This window comes from Chiloscyllium punctatum, unplaced genomic scaffold (genome assembly GCF_047496795.1).
Source record: "Chiloscyllium punctatum isolate Juve2018m unplaced genomic scaffold, sChiPun1.3 scaffold_938, whole genome shotgun sequence".
NCBI lineage: Eukaryota > Metazoa > Chordata > Chondrichthyes > Orectolobiformes > Hemiscylliidae > Chiloscyllium > Chiloscyllium punctatum.
The window spans coordinates 28,673-44,213 of record NW_027310672.1 but is presented as its reverse complement, the minus strand read 5'-3'; the positions used below and the strand labels follow the sequence as shown (position 1 = coordinate 44,213).

General features: G+C 55.0%; 1 protein-coding gene across 1 annotated transcript in view; it reads left to right on the top strand.

The window, feature by feature from the left end:
- The first annotated feature begins 2,827 nt into the window (after positions 1-2,827).
- The window catches only part of LOC140474324 (adiponectin receptor protein 1-like), a 16,372-nt gene continuing 3,658 nt past the window's right edge, over positions 2,828-15,541 (top strand). The window contains exons 1-4 of the mRNA XM_072567682.1: positions 2,828-4,062; positions 7,192-7,363; positions 8,508-8,694; positions 13,756-13,943. Of these exons, the coding sequence (XP_072423783.1) occupies positions 7,285-7,363; positions 8,508-8,694; positions 13,756-13,943 (454 nt within the window). The 5' untranslated portion in view covers positions 2,828-4,062; positions 7,192-7,284. The remainder of the gene's footprint in view (positions 4,063-7,191; positions 7,364-8,507; positions 8,695-13,755; positions 13,944-15,541) is intronic.

The window sequence follows — 15,541 nt, the reverse complement described above, 5'->3', positions numbered from 1 at the left end:
GTGTGTCGGTGTGTGTGTGGGGGTGTGTGGGAGTGTGTCGGTGTATGTGTGGGGGTGTGTCGGTGTGTGTGTGGGGGTGTGTGGGAGTGTGTCGGTGGGTGTGTGGGAGTGTGTCGGTGTATGTGTGGGAGTGTGTCGGTGTATGTGTGGGGGTGTGTCGGTGTGTGTGGGAGTGTGTCAGTGTGTGTGTGGGGGTGTGTGGGAGTGTGTCGGTGTATGTGTGGGGGTGTGTCGGTGTGTGTGTGGGGGTGTGTGGGAGTGTGTCGGTGGGTGTGTGGGAGTGTGTCGGTGTATGTGTGGGAGTGTGTCGGTGTATGTGTGGGGGTGTGTCGGTGTGTGTGGGGGTGTGTCGGTGTGTGTGGGGGGGTGTGTGGGAGTGTGTCGGTGTATGTGTGGGAGTGTGTCGGTGTATGTGTGGGGGTGTGTCGGTGTGTGTGGGGGTGTGTCGGTGTGTGTGGGGGTGTGTCGGTGTGTGTGTGGGGGTGTGTGGGAGAGTGTCGGTGTGTGTGGGGGTGTGTGGGAGTGTGTCGGTGGGTGTGTGGGAGTGTGTCGGTGTGTGTGGGAGTGTGTCGGTGTGTGTGGGGGGGTGTGTGGGAGTGTGTCGGTGTATGTGTGGGGGTGTGTCGGTGTGTGTGGGAGTGTGTGGGAGTGTGTCGGTGGGTGTGTGGGAGTGTGTCGGTGTGTGTGGGAGTGTGTCGGTGTGTGTGTGGGGGTGTGTGGGAGTGTGTCGGTGTATGTGTGGGGGTGTGTCGGTGTGTGTGGGAGTGTGTGGGAGTGTGTCGGTGGGTGTGTGGGAGTGTGTCGGTGTATGTGTGGGAGTGTGTCAGTGTGTGGGAGTGTGTGGGGGTGTCGGTGTGTGGGAGTGTGTCGGTGTGTGTGTGGCGGTGTGTGGGAGAGTGTCGGTGTGTGTGGGAGTGTGTCGGTGTGTGTGTGGGGGTGTGTGGGAGAGTGTCGGTGTGTGTGTGGGAGTGTGTGGGAGTGTGTCGGTGGGTGTGTGGGAGTGTGTCGGTGTGTGTGAGTGTGTCGGTGTGTGGGAGTGTGTCAGTGTGTGTGGGAGTGTGTCGGTGTGTGTGTGGGAATGTGTGGGAGTGTGTCAGTGTGTGTGTGGGTGTGTGGGAGTGTGTCGGGGTGTGTGTGGGTGTGTGGGAGTGTGTCGGTGTGTGTGTGGGAATGTGTGGGAGTGTGTGGTAGTGTGTCGGTGTGTGTGTGGGAGTGTGTGGGGGTGTGTGGGGGTGTGTGGGAGTGTGTCGGTGTGTGTGTGTGAGGGGGTATGGGAGTGTGTCGGTGTGTGTGTGGGAGTGTGTGGGGGTGTGTCGGTGTGTGTGTGTGGGAGTGTGTCGGTGTGTGTGGGAGTGTGTCGGGGTGTGTGGGAGTGTGTCGGTGTGTGTGTGAGGGTATGTGGGAGTGTGTCGGTGTGTGTGTGTGGGTGTGTGGGAGTGTGTCGGTGTGTGGGGGTGTGTGGGAGTGTGTCGGTGTGTGTGTGTGGGAGTGTGTTGGTGTGTGTGTGTGGGGGTGTGTGGGGGTGTGTCGGTGTGTGTGTGTCGGTGTGTGTGTGTGGGGGTGTGTCGGTGTGTGTGGGAGTGTGTGGGAGTGTGTCAGTGTGTCGGTGTGTGTGGGGGTGTGTGGGAGTGTGTCAGTGTGTGGGGGTGTGTCGGTGTGTGTGGGAGTGTGTCGGCGTGTGTGTGGGGGTGTTTGGGAGTGTGTCAGTGTGTGGGGTTGTGTCGGTGTGTGTAGGGGTGTGTGGGAGTGTGTCAGTGTGTGGGGGTGTGTCGGTGTGTGTAGGGGTGTGTGGGAGTGTGTCAGTGTGTGGGGGTGTGTCGGTGTGTGTAGGGGTGTTTGGGAGTGTGTCAGTGTGTGGGGGTGTGTCGGTGTGTGTAGGGGTGTTTGGGAGTGTGTCAGTGTGTGGGGGTGTGTCGGTGTGTGTGGGGGTGTGTGGGAGTGTGTCAGTGTGTGGGGGTGTGTCGGTGTGTGTGTGTGGGTGTGTGGGAGTGTGTCGGTGTGTGTGGGGGTGTGTGTGGGTGTGTGGGGGTGTGTCGGTGTGCGTGTGGGTGTATGGGAGTGTGTCGGTGTGTGTGTGTGGGTGTGTGGGTGTGTGTGGGGGTGTGTGGGAGTGTGTCAGTGTGTGGGGGTGTGTCGGTGTGTGTGTGTGTGGGAGTGTGTCGGTGTGTGTGTCGGTGTGTGTGGGGGTGTGTGGGAGTGTGTCTGTGTGTGGGTGTGGGGGTGTGTGGGGGTGTGTCGGTGTGTGTGCGGGTGTATGGGAGTGTGTCAGTGTGTGGGAGTGTGTGGGGGTGTGTCGGTGGGTGTGTGTGGGGGTGTGTGGGAGTGTGTCAGTGTGTGGGAGTGTGTCAGTGTGTGTGTGTGTGGGTGTGTGGGGGTGTGTGGGGGTGTGTGGGAGTGTGTCAGTGTGTGGGAGTGTGTGGGGGTGTGTCGGTGTGTGTGTGGGGGTGTGTGGGAGTGTGTCAGTGTGTGGGTGTGTGTGGGAGTGTGTCGGTGTGTGGGGGTGTGTCGGTGTGTGTGTGGGGATGTGTGGGAGTGTGTCAGTGTGTGTGTGTGTGTGGGGGAGTGTCGGTGTGTGGGGGTGTGTCGGTGTGTGGGAGTGTGTCGGTGTGTGTATGTGTGGGGGAGTGTCGGTGTGTGGGGGTGTGTCGGTGTGTGGGAGTGTGTCGGTGTGTGTGTCGGTGTGTGTGGGGGTGTGTGGGAGGGTCTGACCCACAGCGCAGGCCAGCTTGCTGCAGTGAGCCTGGGTGTGTGTGTGTGTGTGCAGTAATGTGCCTGTATTAGTACACACCATGGGGACTGACAGACACACAGGTCGGTAAATACACGGACTGCAGATGCTGGAAACCAGATTCTGGATTCGTGGTGCTGGAAGAGCACAGCAGTTCAGGCAACATCCAAGGAGCAGGATAATCGTTGAAGAGCTTCAGGGCAGAGGAAAGATTTCGAAGCTCCTTGGATGCTGCCTGAACTGCTGTGCTCTTCCAGCCCCACGAATCCAGACACACAGAGAGATAGTGCTGCCTGTCAGGATTGGGAATGTTTGACACGTTTTCATACTCAGCATTGTTGGGGTGTAATGATGTGACCTTGTGTGTGTGTCTGTGTGTGTCTGTATGTGTGTGTCTGTGTGTGTGTGTGTTTGTGTGTGTGTGTGTCTGTATGTGTGTGTGTGTGTGTGTCTGTATGTGTGTGTCTGTGTGTGTGTGTCTGTGTGTGGGTGTATGTGTGTGTGTGTCTGTGTGTGTGTCTGTCTGTGTGTCTATGTGTGTGTGTGTCTGTGTCTGTGGGTCTGTGTCTGCGTGTCTATGTGTGTGTCTGTGTGTCTCTGTGTGTGTGTGTGTGTCTGTGTGTGTCTGTGTCTGTGTGTGTCTGTGTATGTCTGTGTGTGTGTCTATGTCTGTGTGTCTCTGTCTGTGTGTGTCTGTGTGTGTGTGTGTCTGTGTCTGTGTCTGTGTGTGTGTGTGTCTGTCTGTGTGTGTCTGTGTGTGTGTCTGTGTCTGTGTGTGCCCGTGTGTGTGTGTGTCTGTGTCTGTCTGTCTGTGTGTCTGTGTCTGTGTGTGCCCGTGTGTGTGTGTCTGTGTCTGTCTGTCTCTCTCTCTCTGTGTGTGTGTCTGTGTGTGTGTCTGTGTCTGTGTGTGCCCGTGTGTGTGTGTGTGTGTCTGTGTCTGTCTGTCTGTGTGTCTGTGTCTGTGTGTGCCCGTGTGTGTGTGTCTGTGTCTGTCTGTCTCTCTCTCTGTGTGTCTGTGTCTGTGTGTGCCCGTGTGTGTGTGTGTGTGTGTCTGTGTCTGTCTGTGTGTCTGTGTCTGTGTGTGCCCGTGTGTGTGTGTCTGTGTCTGTCTGTCTCTCTGTGTGTGTGTGTGTGTGCCCGTGTGTGTGTGTCTGTGTCTGTCTGTCTCTGTGTGTGTGTGTGTGTGTGTGTGAGAGACAGAGCAGTGTCTGAGCTGGCAGCAGCCCGGAGAGTATGACAGTGCGAGAGAGGAGCTCCGAGACACTGAGGGAGAGGACTCGGGCCTCAGGTTGAGGAAGAAAGCCAGTCTGCTGCTACTCACCAGTTTTCAGAAGGTACTCACTCCAGCCGTTGGTACACACAGCTCACCCAACACCGGAAAACAGCGCGGCAGAAACAGGCCACTCGCCCATTACATCATGTCTGATACCCTTCTCAACCAGATTCTCCTCTCTCTCTATCCCCGTCTCCCCCTCTGGGTCTTTATCCCGTTCCCCCTCTATCCCCGTCTCTGGGTCTTTATCCCGTTCCCCCTCTATCCCCGTCTCTGGGTCTTTATCCCGTTCCCCCTCTATCCCCGTCTCTGGGTCTTTATCCCGTTCCCCCTCTATCCCCGTCTCTGGGTCTTTATCCCGTTCCCCCTCTATCCCCGTCTCCCCCTCTGGGTCTTTATCCCGTTCCCCCTCTATCCCCGTCTCCCCCTCTGGGTCTTTATCCCGTTCCCCCTCTATCCCCGTCTCCCCCTCTGGGTCTTTATCCCGTTCCCCCTCTATCCCCGTCTCTGGGTCTTTATCCCGTCTCCCCCTCTATCCCCGTCTCCCCCTCTGGGTCTTTATCCCGTTCCCCCTCTATCCCCGTCTCTGGGTCTTTATCCCGTTCCCCCTCTATCCCCGTCTCTGGGTCTTTATCCCGTTCCCCCTCTATCCCCGTCTCTGGGTCTTTATCCCGTTCCCCCTCTATCCCCGTCTCTGGGTCTTTATCCCATTCCCCCTCTATCCCCGTCTCTGGGTCTTTATCCCATTCCCCCTCTATCCCCGTCTCCCCCTCTGGGTCTTTATCCCGTTCCCCCTCTATCCCCGTCTCTGGGTCTTTATCCTGTTCCCCCTCTATCCCCGTCTCCCCCTCTGGGTCTTTATCCCGTTCCCCCTCTATCCCCGTCTCTCCCTCTGGGTCTTTATCCCGTTCCCCCTCTATCCCCGTCTCTGGGTCTTTATCCCGTTTCCCCTCTATCCCCGTCTCTGGGTCTTTATCCCGTTCCCCCTCTATCCCCGTCTCTGGGTCTTTATCCCGTTCCCCCTCTATCCCCGTCTCTGGGTCTTTATCCCATTCCCCTTCTATCCCCGTCTCTGGGTCTTTATCCCGTTCCCCCTCTATCCCCGTCTCCCCCTCTGGGTCTTTATCCCATTCCCCCTCTATCCCCGTCTCCCCCTCTGGGTCTTTATCCCATTCCCCCTCTATCCCCGTCTCTGGGTCTTTATCCCGTTCCCCCTCTATCCCCGTCTCCCCCTCTGGGTCTTTATCCCATTCCCCCTCTATCCCCGTCTCCCCCTCTGGGTCTTTATCCCATTCCCCCTCTATCCCCGTCTCTGGGTCTTTATCCCGTTCCCCCTCTATCCCCGTCTCTGGGTCTTTATCCCGTTCCCCCTCTATCCCCGTCTCCCTCTCTGGGTCTTTATCCCGTTCCCCCTCTATCCCCGTCTCTGGGTCTTTATCCCGTTCCCCCTCTATCCCCGTCTCCCCCTCTGGGTCTTTATCCCGTTCCCCCTCTATCCCCGTCTCTGGGTCTTTATCCCGTTCCCCCTCTATCCCCGTCTCTGGGTCTTTATCCCGTTCCCCCTCTATCCCCGTCTCTGGGTCTTTATCCCGTTCCCCCTCTATCCCCGTCTCCGTCTCTGAGTCTTTATCCCGTTCCCCCTCTATCCCCGTCTCCCCCTCTGTGTCTTTATCCCGTTCCCCCTCTATCCCTGTCTCCCCCTCTGGGTCTTTATCCCGTTCCCCCTCTATCCCTGTCTCTGGGTCTTTATCCCGTTCCCCCTCTATCCCTGTCTCTGGGTCTTTATCCCGTTCCCCCTCTATCCCTGTCTCTGGGTCTTTATCCCATTCCCCCTCTATCCCCGTCTCTGGGTCTTTATCCCGTTCCCCCTCTATCCCCGTCTCCCCCTCTGGGTCTTTATCCCGTTCCCCCTCTATCCCCGTCTCCCCCTCTGGGTCTTTATTCCATTCCCCCTCGATCCCCGTCTCCCCCTCTGGGTCTTTATCCCATTCCCCCTCTATCCCCGTCTCTGGGTCTTTATCCCGTTCCCCCTCTATCCCTGTCTCTGGGTCTTTATCCCGTTCCCCCTCTCCCCCTCTGGGTCTTTATCCCGTTCCCCCTCTATCCCTGTCTCTGGGTCTTTATCCCATTCCCCCTCTATCCCCGTCTCTGGGTCTTTATCCCGTTCCCCCTCTATCCCCGTCTCCCCCTCTGGGTCTTTATCCCATTCCCACTCTATCCCCGTCTCTGGGTCTATATCCCGTTCCCCCTCTATCCCTGTCTCCCCCTCTGGGTCTTTATCCCGTTCCCCCTCTATCACCGTCTCTGGGTCTTTATCCCGTTCCCCCTCTATCCCTGTCTCTGGGTCTTTATCCCGTTCCCCCTCTATCCCCGTCTCTGGGTCTTTATCCCATTCCCCCTCTATCCCCGTCTCCCCCTCTGGGTCTTTATCCCGTTCCCCCTCTATCCCCGTCTCTGGGCCTTTATCCCGTTCCCCCTCTATCCCCGTCTCCCCCTCTGGGTCTTTATCCCGTTCCCCCTCTATCCCCGTCTCCCCCTCTGGGTCTTTATCCCGTTCCCTCTCTTTCCCCGTCTCTGGGTCTTTATCCCGTTCCCCCTCTATCCCCGTCTCTGGGTCTTTATCCCGTTCCCCCTCTATCCCCGTCTCTGGGTCTTTATCCCATTCCCCCTCTATCCCCGTCTCGCCCTCTGGGTCTTTATCCCGTTCCCCCTCTATCCCCGTCTCTGGATCTTTATCCCGTTCCCCCTCTATCCCCGTCTCCCCCTCTGGGTCTTTATCCCGTTCCCCCTCTATCCCCGTCTCTGGGTCTTTATCCCGTTCCCCCTCTATCCCCGTCTCTGGATCTTTATCCCGTTCCCCCTCTATCCCCGTCTCTGGGTCTTTATCCCGTTCCCCCTCTATCCCCGTCTCTGGGTCTTTATCCCATTCCCGCTCTATCCCCGTCTCTGGGTCTTTATCACGTTCCCCCTCTATCCCCGTCTCTGGGTCTTTATCCCATTCCCCCTCTATCCCCGTCTCCCCGTCTGGGTCTTTATCCCGTTCCCCCTCTATCCCCGTCTCTGGGTCTTTATCCCCCCCCCCCCCCCCCCCATGGTGTGTTACCCCCCACGATGTATTGCCTGTCTGCCTAAAGGACCCTCTCCCTCACACTCTGCCCCTCTCTCTCTCTCTCCCCTGTACCTGCTGTAGGTCTGGGAGGGACGATGGCGGGTTATCCCTCACGATGTGCTACCCGACTGGCTGAAGGATAATGACTTCCTCCTGCACGGACACCGCCCTCCGATGCCGAGTTTCCGAGCGTGTTTCCGCAGCATCTTCCGGCTCCACACGGAGACCGGGAACATCTGGACACACCTCATAGGTAACCCGCCATTTCTCAATCCACAACCCTGCCCACCACATCCCCGGTCTCCCTCCCTCCCTCCTGGTTTCCCCTCAGTCTCCCTCCCTCTCTCCTGGTTTCCCCTCGGTCTCTCTCCCTCCCTCCTGGTTTCCCCTCGGTCTCTCTCCCTCCCTCCTGGTTTCCCCTCGGTCTCTCTCCCTCCCTCCTGGTTTCCCCTCAGTCTCCCTCCCTCCCTCCTGGTTTCCCCTCAGTCTCCCTCCCTCCCTCCTGGTTTCCCCTCGGTCTCTCTCCCTCTCTCCTGGTTCCCCTCCCACCCGCCCCGTGTCTGCGTGGGTTCCCTCCCACACTCCAAAGATATGCAGGTTAGGGTGGGATTGGCCGTGTTAAATTGTCCCCGTAGTGCCCAGGGATGTGCGGGTTAGGGTGGATTGGCCGTGCTAAATTGTCCCCGTAGTGCCCAGGGATGTGCGGGTTAGGGTGGATTGGCCGTGCTAAATTGTCCCCGTAGTGCCCAGGGATATGCAGGTTAGGGTGGGATTGACCGTGCTAAATTGTCCCCGTAGTGCCCAGGGATGTGCGGGTTAGGGTGGATTGGCCGTGCTAAATTGTCCCCGTAGTGCCCAGAGATGTGCAGGTTAGGGTGGATTGGCTGTGCTAAATTGTCCCCGTAGTGCCCAGGGATGTGCAGGTTAGGGTGGATTGGGCGTGCTAAACTGTCCCCGTAGTGCCCAGGGATGTACAGGTTAGGGTGGATCGGCCATGCTAAATTGTCCCCGTAGTGCCCAGGGATGTGCAGGTTAGGGTGGATTGGCCGTGCTAAATTGTCCTGTATTGCCCAGGGATGTACAGGTTAGGGTGGATTGACCGTGCTAAATTGTCCTGTATTGCCCAGGGATGTACAGGTTAGGGTGGATTGGCCGTGCTAAATTGTCCCCGTAGTGCCCAGGGATGCGCGGGTTAGGGTGGATTGGCCGTGCTAAATTGTCCCCGTAGTGCCCAGGGATGTACAGGTTAGGGTGCAGTTTAAAAACAGACAGCTCTCCCACCGAGTGCCAACACACCGCGCCCATCACCAAGCTCCTGATTAAATGTTGAAGGAACGAGTTCCTTGCACCAACAATTGATGTTTCCCCACTTTCCGGCATCTTTCCCGCCCATCCAGGTTTCCTGTTCTTCCTGATCCTGGGCATCGTGTACATGTTCCGGCCCAACATCAACTTTGTCGCCCCAGTGCAGGAGAAAGTGGTCTTCGGGATGTTCTTCCTGGGAGCCGTGCTCTGCCTCTTCTTCTCCTGGATTTTCCACACCGTCTACTGCCATTCCGAGAAGGTCTCTCGCACCTTCTCCAAGTAAGGCAGGCGTCGGAGCGAAACCGGAAAAACAGCTCCCCAGGAAGGGTGTTACAGACCGGAATCTAATCGAGGGGTTCGGGGTGGGGTTTATATACAGAATAACAGATACCCCGGGAGGGAGTTACAGACCGGAATCTAATCGAGGGGTTCGGGGTGGGGTTTATATACAGAATAACAGCTACCCCGGGAGGGAGTTACAGACTGGAATCTAATCGAGGGGTTCGGGGTGGGGTTTATATACAGAATAACAGATACCCCGGGAGCGAGTTACAGACCGGAATCTAATCGAGGGGTTCGGGGTGGGGTTTATATACAGAATAACAGATACCCCAGGAGGGAGTTACAGACCAGAATCTAATCGAGGGGTTCGGGGGGGGTTTATATACAGAATAACAGATACCCCGGGGAGGGAGTTACAGACTGGAATCTAATCGAGGGGTTCGGGGGGGGGGTTTATATACAGAATAACAGATACCCCGGGAGGGAGTTACAGACTGGAATCTAATCGAGGGGTTCGGGGTGGGGTTTATATACAGAATAACAGATACCCCGGGAGGGAGTTACAGACTGGAATCTAATCAAGGGGTTCGGGGTGGGGTTTATATACAGAATAACAGATACCCTGGGAGGGAGTTACAGACTGGAATCTAATCGAGGGGTTCGGGGTGGGGTTTATATACAGAATAACAGATACCCCGGGAGGGAGTTACAGACTGGAATCTAATCGAGGGGTTCGGGGTGGGGTTTATATACAGAATAACAGATACCCCGGGAGGGAGTTACAGACTGGAATCTAATCGAGGGGTTCGGGGGGGGATGGTTTATATACAGAATAACAGCTCCCCGGGAGGGGGTTACAGACTGGAATCTAATCGAGGGGTTCGGGGTGGTTTATATACAGAATAACAGATACCCCAGGAGGGAGTTACAGACTGGAATCTAATCGAGGGGTTCGGGGTGGGGTGGGTTGATATACAGAATGACAGATACCCCGGGAGGGAGTTACAGACTGGAATCTAATCGAGGGGTTTGGGAGGGGGGGTTTATATACAGAATAACAGCTCCCCGGGAGGGGGTTACAGACTGGAATCTAATCGAGGGGTTCGGGGTGGTTTATATACAGAATAACAGATACCCCAGGAGGGAGTTACAGACTGGAATCTAATCGAGGGGTTCGGGGTGGGGTGGGTTGATATACAGAATAACAGATACCCCGGGAGGGAGTTACAGACTGGAATCTAATCGAGGGGTTTGGGAGGGGGGGTTTATATACAGAATAACAGCTCCCTGGGAGGGGGTTACAGACCGGAATCTAATCGAGGGGTTCGGGGGGGGTTTATATACAGAGTAACAGATACCCCGGGAGGGAGTTACAGACTAGAATCTAATCACGGGGTTCGGGGTGGGGTTTATACACAGAATAACAGATACCCCGGGAGGGAATTACAGACTGGAATCTAATCGAGGGGTTCGGGGGGTGGTTTATATGCAGAATAACAGATACCCCGGGAGGGAGTTACAGACTGGAATCTAATCAAGGGGTTCGGGGTGGGGTTTATATACAGAATAACAGATACCCCGGGAGGGAGTTACAGACTGGAATCTAATCGAGGGGTTCGGGGTGGGGTTTATATACAGAATAACAGATACCCCGGGGGAGGGAGTTACAGACTGGAATCTAATTGAGGGGTTCGGGGGGGTTTATATACAGAATAACAGATACCCCGGGAGGGTGTTCCAGACTGGAATCTAATCGAGGGGTTCGGGGTGGGGTTTATATACAGAATAACAGATACCCCGGGAGGGAGTTACAGACTGGAATCTAATCGTGGGGTTCGGGGTGGGGTTTATATACAGAATAACAGATACCCCGGGAGGGAGTTACAGACTGGAATCTAATCGAGGGGTTCGGGGTGGTTTATATACAGAATAACAGATACCCCGGGAGGGAGTTACAGACTGGAATCTAATCGAGGGGTTCGGGGTGGGGTTTATATACTGAATAACAGATACTCCGGGAGGGAGTTACAGACTGAAATCTAATCGAGGGGTTCGGGGTGGTTTATATACAGAATAACAGATACCCTAGGAGGGAGTTACAGACTGGAATCTAATCGAGGGGTTCGGGGTGGGGTGGGTTGATATACAGAATAACAGATACCCCGGGAGGGAGTTACATACTGGAATCTAATCGAGGGGTTTGGGAGGGGGGGTTTATATACAGAATAACAGCTCCCCGGGAGGGGCTTACAGACCGGAATCTAATCGAGGGGTTCGGGGGGGGTTTATATACAGAGTAACAGATACCCCGGGAGGGAGTTACAGACTAGAATCTAATCACGGGGTTCGGGGTGGGGTTTATACACAGAATAACACATACCCCGGGAGGGAATTACAGACTGGAATCTAATCGAAGGGTTCGGGGGTTGGTTTATATGCAGAATAACAGATACCCCGGGAGGGAGTTACAGATTGGAATCTAATCGAGGGGTTTGGGAGGGGGGGTTTATATACAGAATAACAGCTCCCCGGGAGGGAGTTACAGACTGGAATCTAATCGAGGGGTTCGGGGTGGGGTTTATATACAGAATAACAGATACCCCGGGAGGGGGTTACAAACCGGAATCTAATTGAGGGGTTCGGGGGGGTTTATATACAGAATAACAGATACCCCGGGAGGGAGTTACAGACTGGAATCTAATCAAGGGGTTCGAGGTGGGGTTTATACACAGAATAACCGATACGCCGGGAGGGTGTTACTGACTGAAATCTAATCGAGGGGTTCGGGGTGGTTTATATACAGAATAACAGCTCCCCGGGAGGGAGTTACAGACTGGAATCTAATCGAGGGGTTTGGGAGGGGGGGTTTATATACAGAATAACAGCTCCCCGGGAGGGAGTTACAGACCGGAATCTAATCGAGGGGTTCGGGGGGGTTTATATACAGAGTAACAGATACCCCGGGAGGGAGTTACAGACTAGAATCTAATCAAGGTGTTTGGGGTGGGGTTTATATACAGAATAACAGATACCCCGGGAGGGAATTACAGACTGGAATCTAATCGAGGGGTTCGGGGTGGGTTATATACAGAATAACAGATACCCCGGGAGGGAGTTACAGACTGGAATCTAATCGAGGGGTTCGGGGTGGGTTATATACAGAATAACAGATACCCCGGGAGGGAGTTACAGACTGGAATCTTATCGAGGGGTTCGGGGTGGTTTCTATACAGAATAACAGATACCCCCAGGAGGGAGTTACAGACTGGAATCTAATCGAGGGGTTCGGGGTGGCGTTTATATACAGAATAACAGATACCCCGGGAGGGAGTTACAGACTGGAATCTTATCGAGGGGTTCGGGGTGGTTTCTATACAGAATAACAGATACCCCGGGAGAGAGTTACAGACTGGAATCTAATCGAGGGGTTCGGGGGGGAGGTTGATATACAGAATAACAGATACCCCGGGAGGGAGTTACAGACTGGAATCTAATCGAGGGGTTCGGGGGGGGGTTATATACAGAATAACAGATACCCCGGGAGGGAGTTACAGACTGGAATCTAATCGAGGGGTTCGGGGTGGTTTATATACAGAATAACAGATACCCCCGGGAGGGAGTTACAGACTGGAATCTAATCGAGGGGTTTGGGGTGGGGTTTATATACAGAATAACAGATACCCCGGGAGGGAGTTACAGACTGGAATCTAATCGAGGGGTTCGGGGGGTGGTTTATATGCAGAATAACAGATATCCCGGGAGGGAGTTACAGACTGGAATCTAATCGAGGGGTTCAGGGTGGGGTTTATATACAGAATAACAGATACCCCGGGAGGGATTTACAGACTGGAATCTAATCGAGGGGTTCTGGCGGGGGGGGGTTTATATACAGAATAACAGATACCCCGGGAGGGAGTTACAGACTGGAATCTAATCGAGGGGTTCTGGCGGTGGGGGGTTTATATACAGAATAACAGATACCCCGGGAGGGAGTTACAGACTGGAATCTAATCGAGGGGTTCGGGGTGGTTTCTATACAGAATAACAGATACCCCCGGGAGGGAGTTACAGACTGGAATCTAATCGAGGGGTTCGGGGTGGGGTTTATATACAGAATAACAGATACCCCGGGAGGGAGTTACAGACTGGAATCTTATCGAGGGGTTCGGGGTGGTTTCTATACAGAATAACAGATACCCCGGGAGGGAGTTATAGACTGGAATCTAATCGAGGGGTTCGGGGTGGTTTATATACAGAATAACAGATACCCCGGGAGGGAGTTACAGACTGGAATCTAATCGAGGGGTTCGGGGTGGTTTATATACAGAATAACAGATACCCCCGGGAGGGAGTTACAGACTGGAATCTAATCGAGGGGTTCGGGGTGGGGTTTATATGCAGAATAACAGATACCCCGGGAGGGAGTTACAGACTGGAATCTAATCGAGGGGTTCTGGCGGGGGGGGGGGTTTATATACAGAATAACAGATACCCCGGGAGGGAGTTACAGACTGGAATCTAATCGAGGGGTTCGGGGTGGGGTTTATATGCAGAATAACAGATACCCCGGGAGGGAGTTACAGACTGGAATCTAATCGAGGGGTTCTGGCGGGGGGGGGGGTTTATATACAGAATAACAGATACCCCGGGAGGGAGTTACAGACTGGAATCTAATCGAGGGGTTCTGGCGGGGGGGTGGTTTATATACAGAATAACAGATACCCCGGGAGGGAGTTACAGACTGGAATCTAATCGAGGGGTTCGGGGTGGGGTTTATATGCAGAATAACAGATACCCCGGGAGGGAATTACAGACTGGAATCTAATCGAGGGGTTCGGGGTGGGGTTTATATACAGAATAACAGATACCCCGGGAGGGAGTTACAGACTGGAATCTAATCGAGGGGTTCAGGGTGGGGTTTATATACAGAGTAACAGATACCCCGGGAGGGAGTTACAGACTGGAATCTAATCGAGGGGTTCAGGGGTGGGTGTTACCGACTGTAATCTGATTGTGAGTGTGTGTTGATTATTCTGCTATCTCGACCCATATCTGCAGGTTGGATTACTCTGGGATTGCCCTGCTGATCATGGGCAGTTTTGTCCCCTGGCTGTATTACTCCTTCTACTGCTCCCCACAGCCCCGTCTTATCTACCTGGTTATTATCTGTGTGCTGGGTATCACCGCCATTGTGGTCTCTCAGTGGGACCGATTCGCAACTCCCCAGTACAGGGCAGTCCGTGCTGGTAAGGACAGCTCCCTGTGTGAATGTGCCATTGCTGGAGCCCTCTATAACCCCAACCCCAACCCCCCCCCCCCTCCCCTCCCCTCCCCCCCAACCTCGCGGCGGAATTGAGGCTCTGCTTGTTCAACTCCCCTCACTCTCCCTCTGCTGATTCCGGGTGTTAAATACCCCCCTCTCTCTCCCTCTGCTGATTCCGGGTGTTAAATACCCCCCTCTCTCTCCCTACCGATTCTGGGATTTAAATACCCCCCTCACTCTAACCCTGCTGATTCTGGGGTTAAATAACCCCCTCACTCTCCCTCTGCTGATTCTGGGGTTAAATACCCCCTCACTCTCCCTCTGCTGATTCCGGGTGTTAAATACCCCCTCACTCTCCCTCTGCTGATTCCGGGTGTTAAATACCCCCCTCTCTCTCCCTACCGATTCTGGGATTTAAATACCCCCCTCACTCTAACCCTGCTGATTCTGGGGTTAAATAACCCCCTCACTCTCCCTCTGCTGATTCTGGGGTTAAATACCCCCTCACTCTCCCTCTGCTGATTCTGGGGTAAATAACCCCCTCACTCTCCCTCTGCTGATTCTGGGGTTAAATACCCCCTCACTCTCCCCCTGCTGATTCCGGGTGTTAAATACCCCCCTCACTCTACCCCTGCTGATTCCGGGTGTTAAATACCCCCCCTCACTCTACCCCTGCTGATTCCGGGTGTTAAATACCCCCCCCTCACTCTCCCCCTGCTGATTCCGTGTGTTAAATACCCCCCCCCTTACTCTCCCCATGCTGATTCCGGGTGTTAAATACCCCCCCTTACTCTCCCCCTGCTGATTCCGGGTGTTAAATACCCCCCCTCACTCTCCCCCTGCTGATTCCGTGTGTTAAATACCCCCCCCCCCCTTACTCTCCCCCTGCTGATTCCGGGTGTTAAATACCCCCCCTCACTCTCCCCCTGCTGATTCCGGGTGTTAAATACCCCCCCTCACCCTCCCCCTGCTGATTCCGGGTGTTAAATACCCCCTCTCACTCTCCCCATGCTGATTCCGAGTGTTAAATACCCCCCCTCACTCTCCCCATGCTGATTCCGGGTGTTAAATACCCCCCCCTCACTCTCCCCTGCTGATTCCGGGTGTTAAATACCCCCTCACTCTCCCCCTGCTGATTCCGGGTGTTAAATACCTCCCCCTCACTCTCCCCCTGCTGATTCCGGGTGTTAAATACCCCCCTCTCACTCTCCCCATGCTGATTCCGTGTGTTAAATACCCCCTCTCACTCTCCCCATGCTGATTCCGTGTGTTAAATACCCCCCCTCACTCTCCCCATGCTGATTCCGGGTGTTAAATACCCCCCTCACTCTCCCCCTGCTGATTCCGGTGTTAAATACCCCCTCACTCTCCCCCTGCTGATTCCGGGTGTTAAATACTCCCCCTCACTCTCCCCCTGCTGATTCCGGGTGTTAAATACCCCCCTCTCACTCTCCCCATGCTGATTCTGGGTGTTACATACCCCCCTCTCACTCTCCCCCTGCTGATTCCGGGTGTTAAATACCCCCCCCTCACTCTCTCCCTGCTGATTCCGGGTGTTAAATACCCCCTCTCACTCTCCCC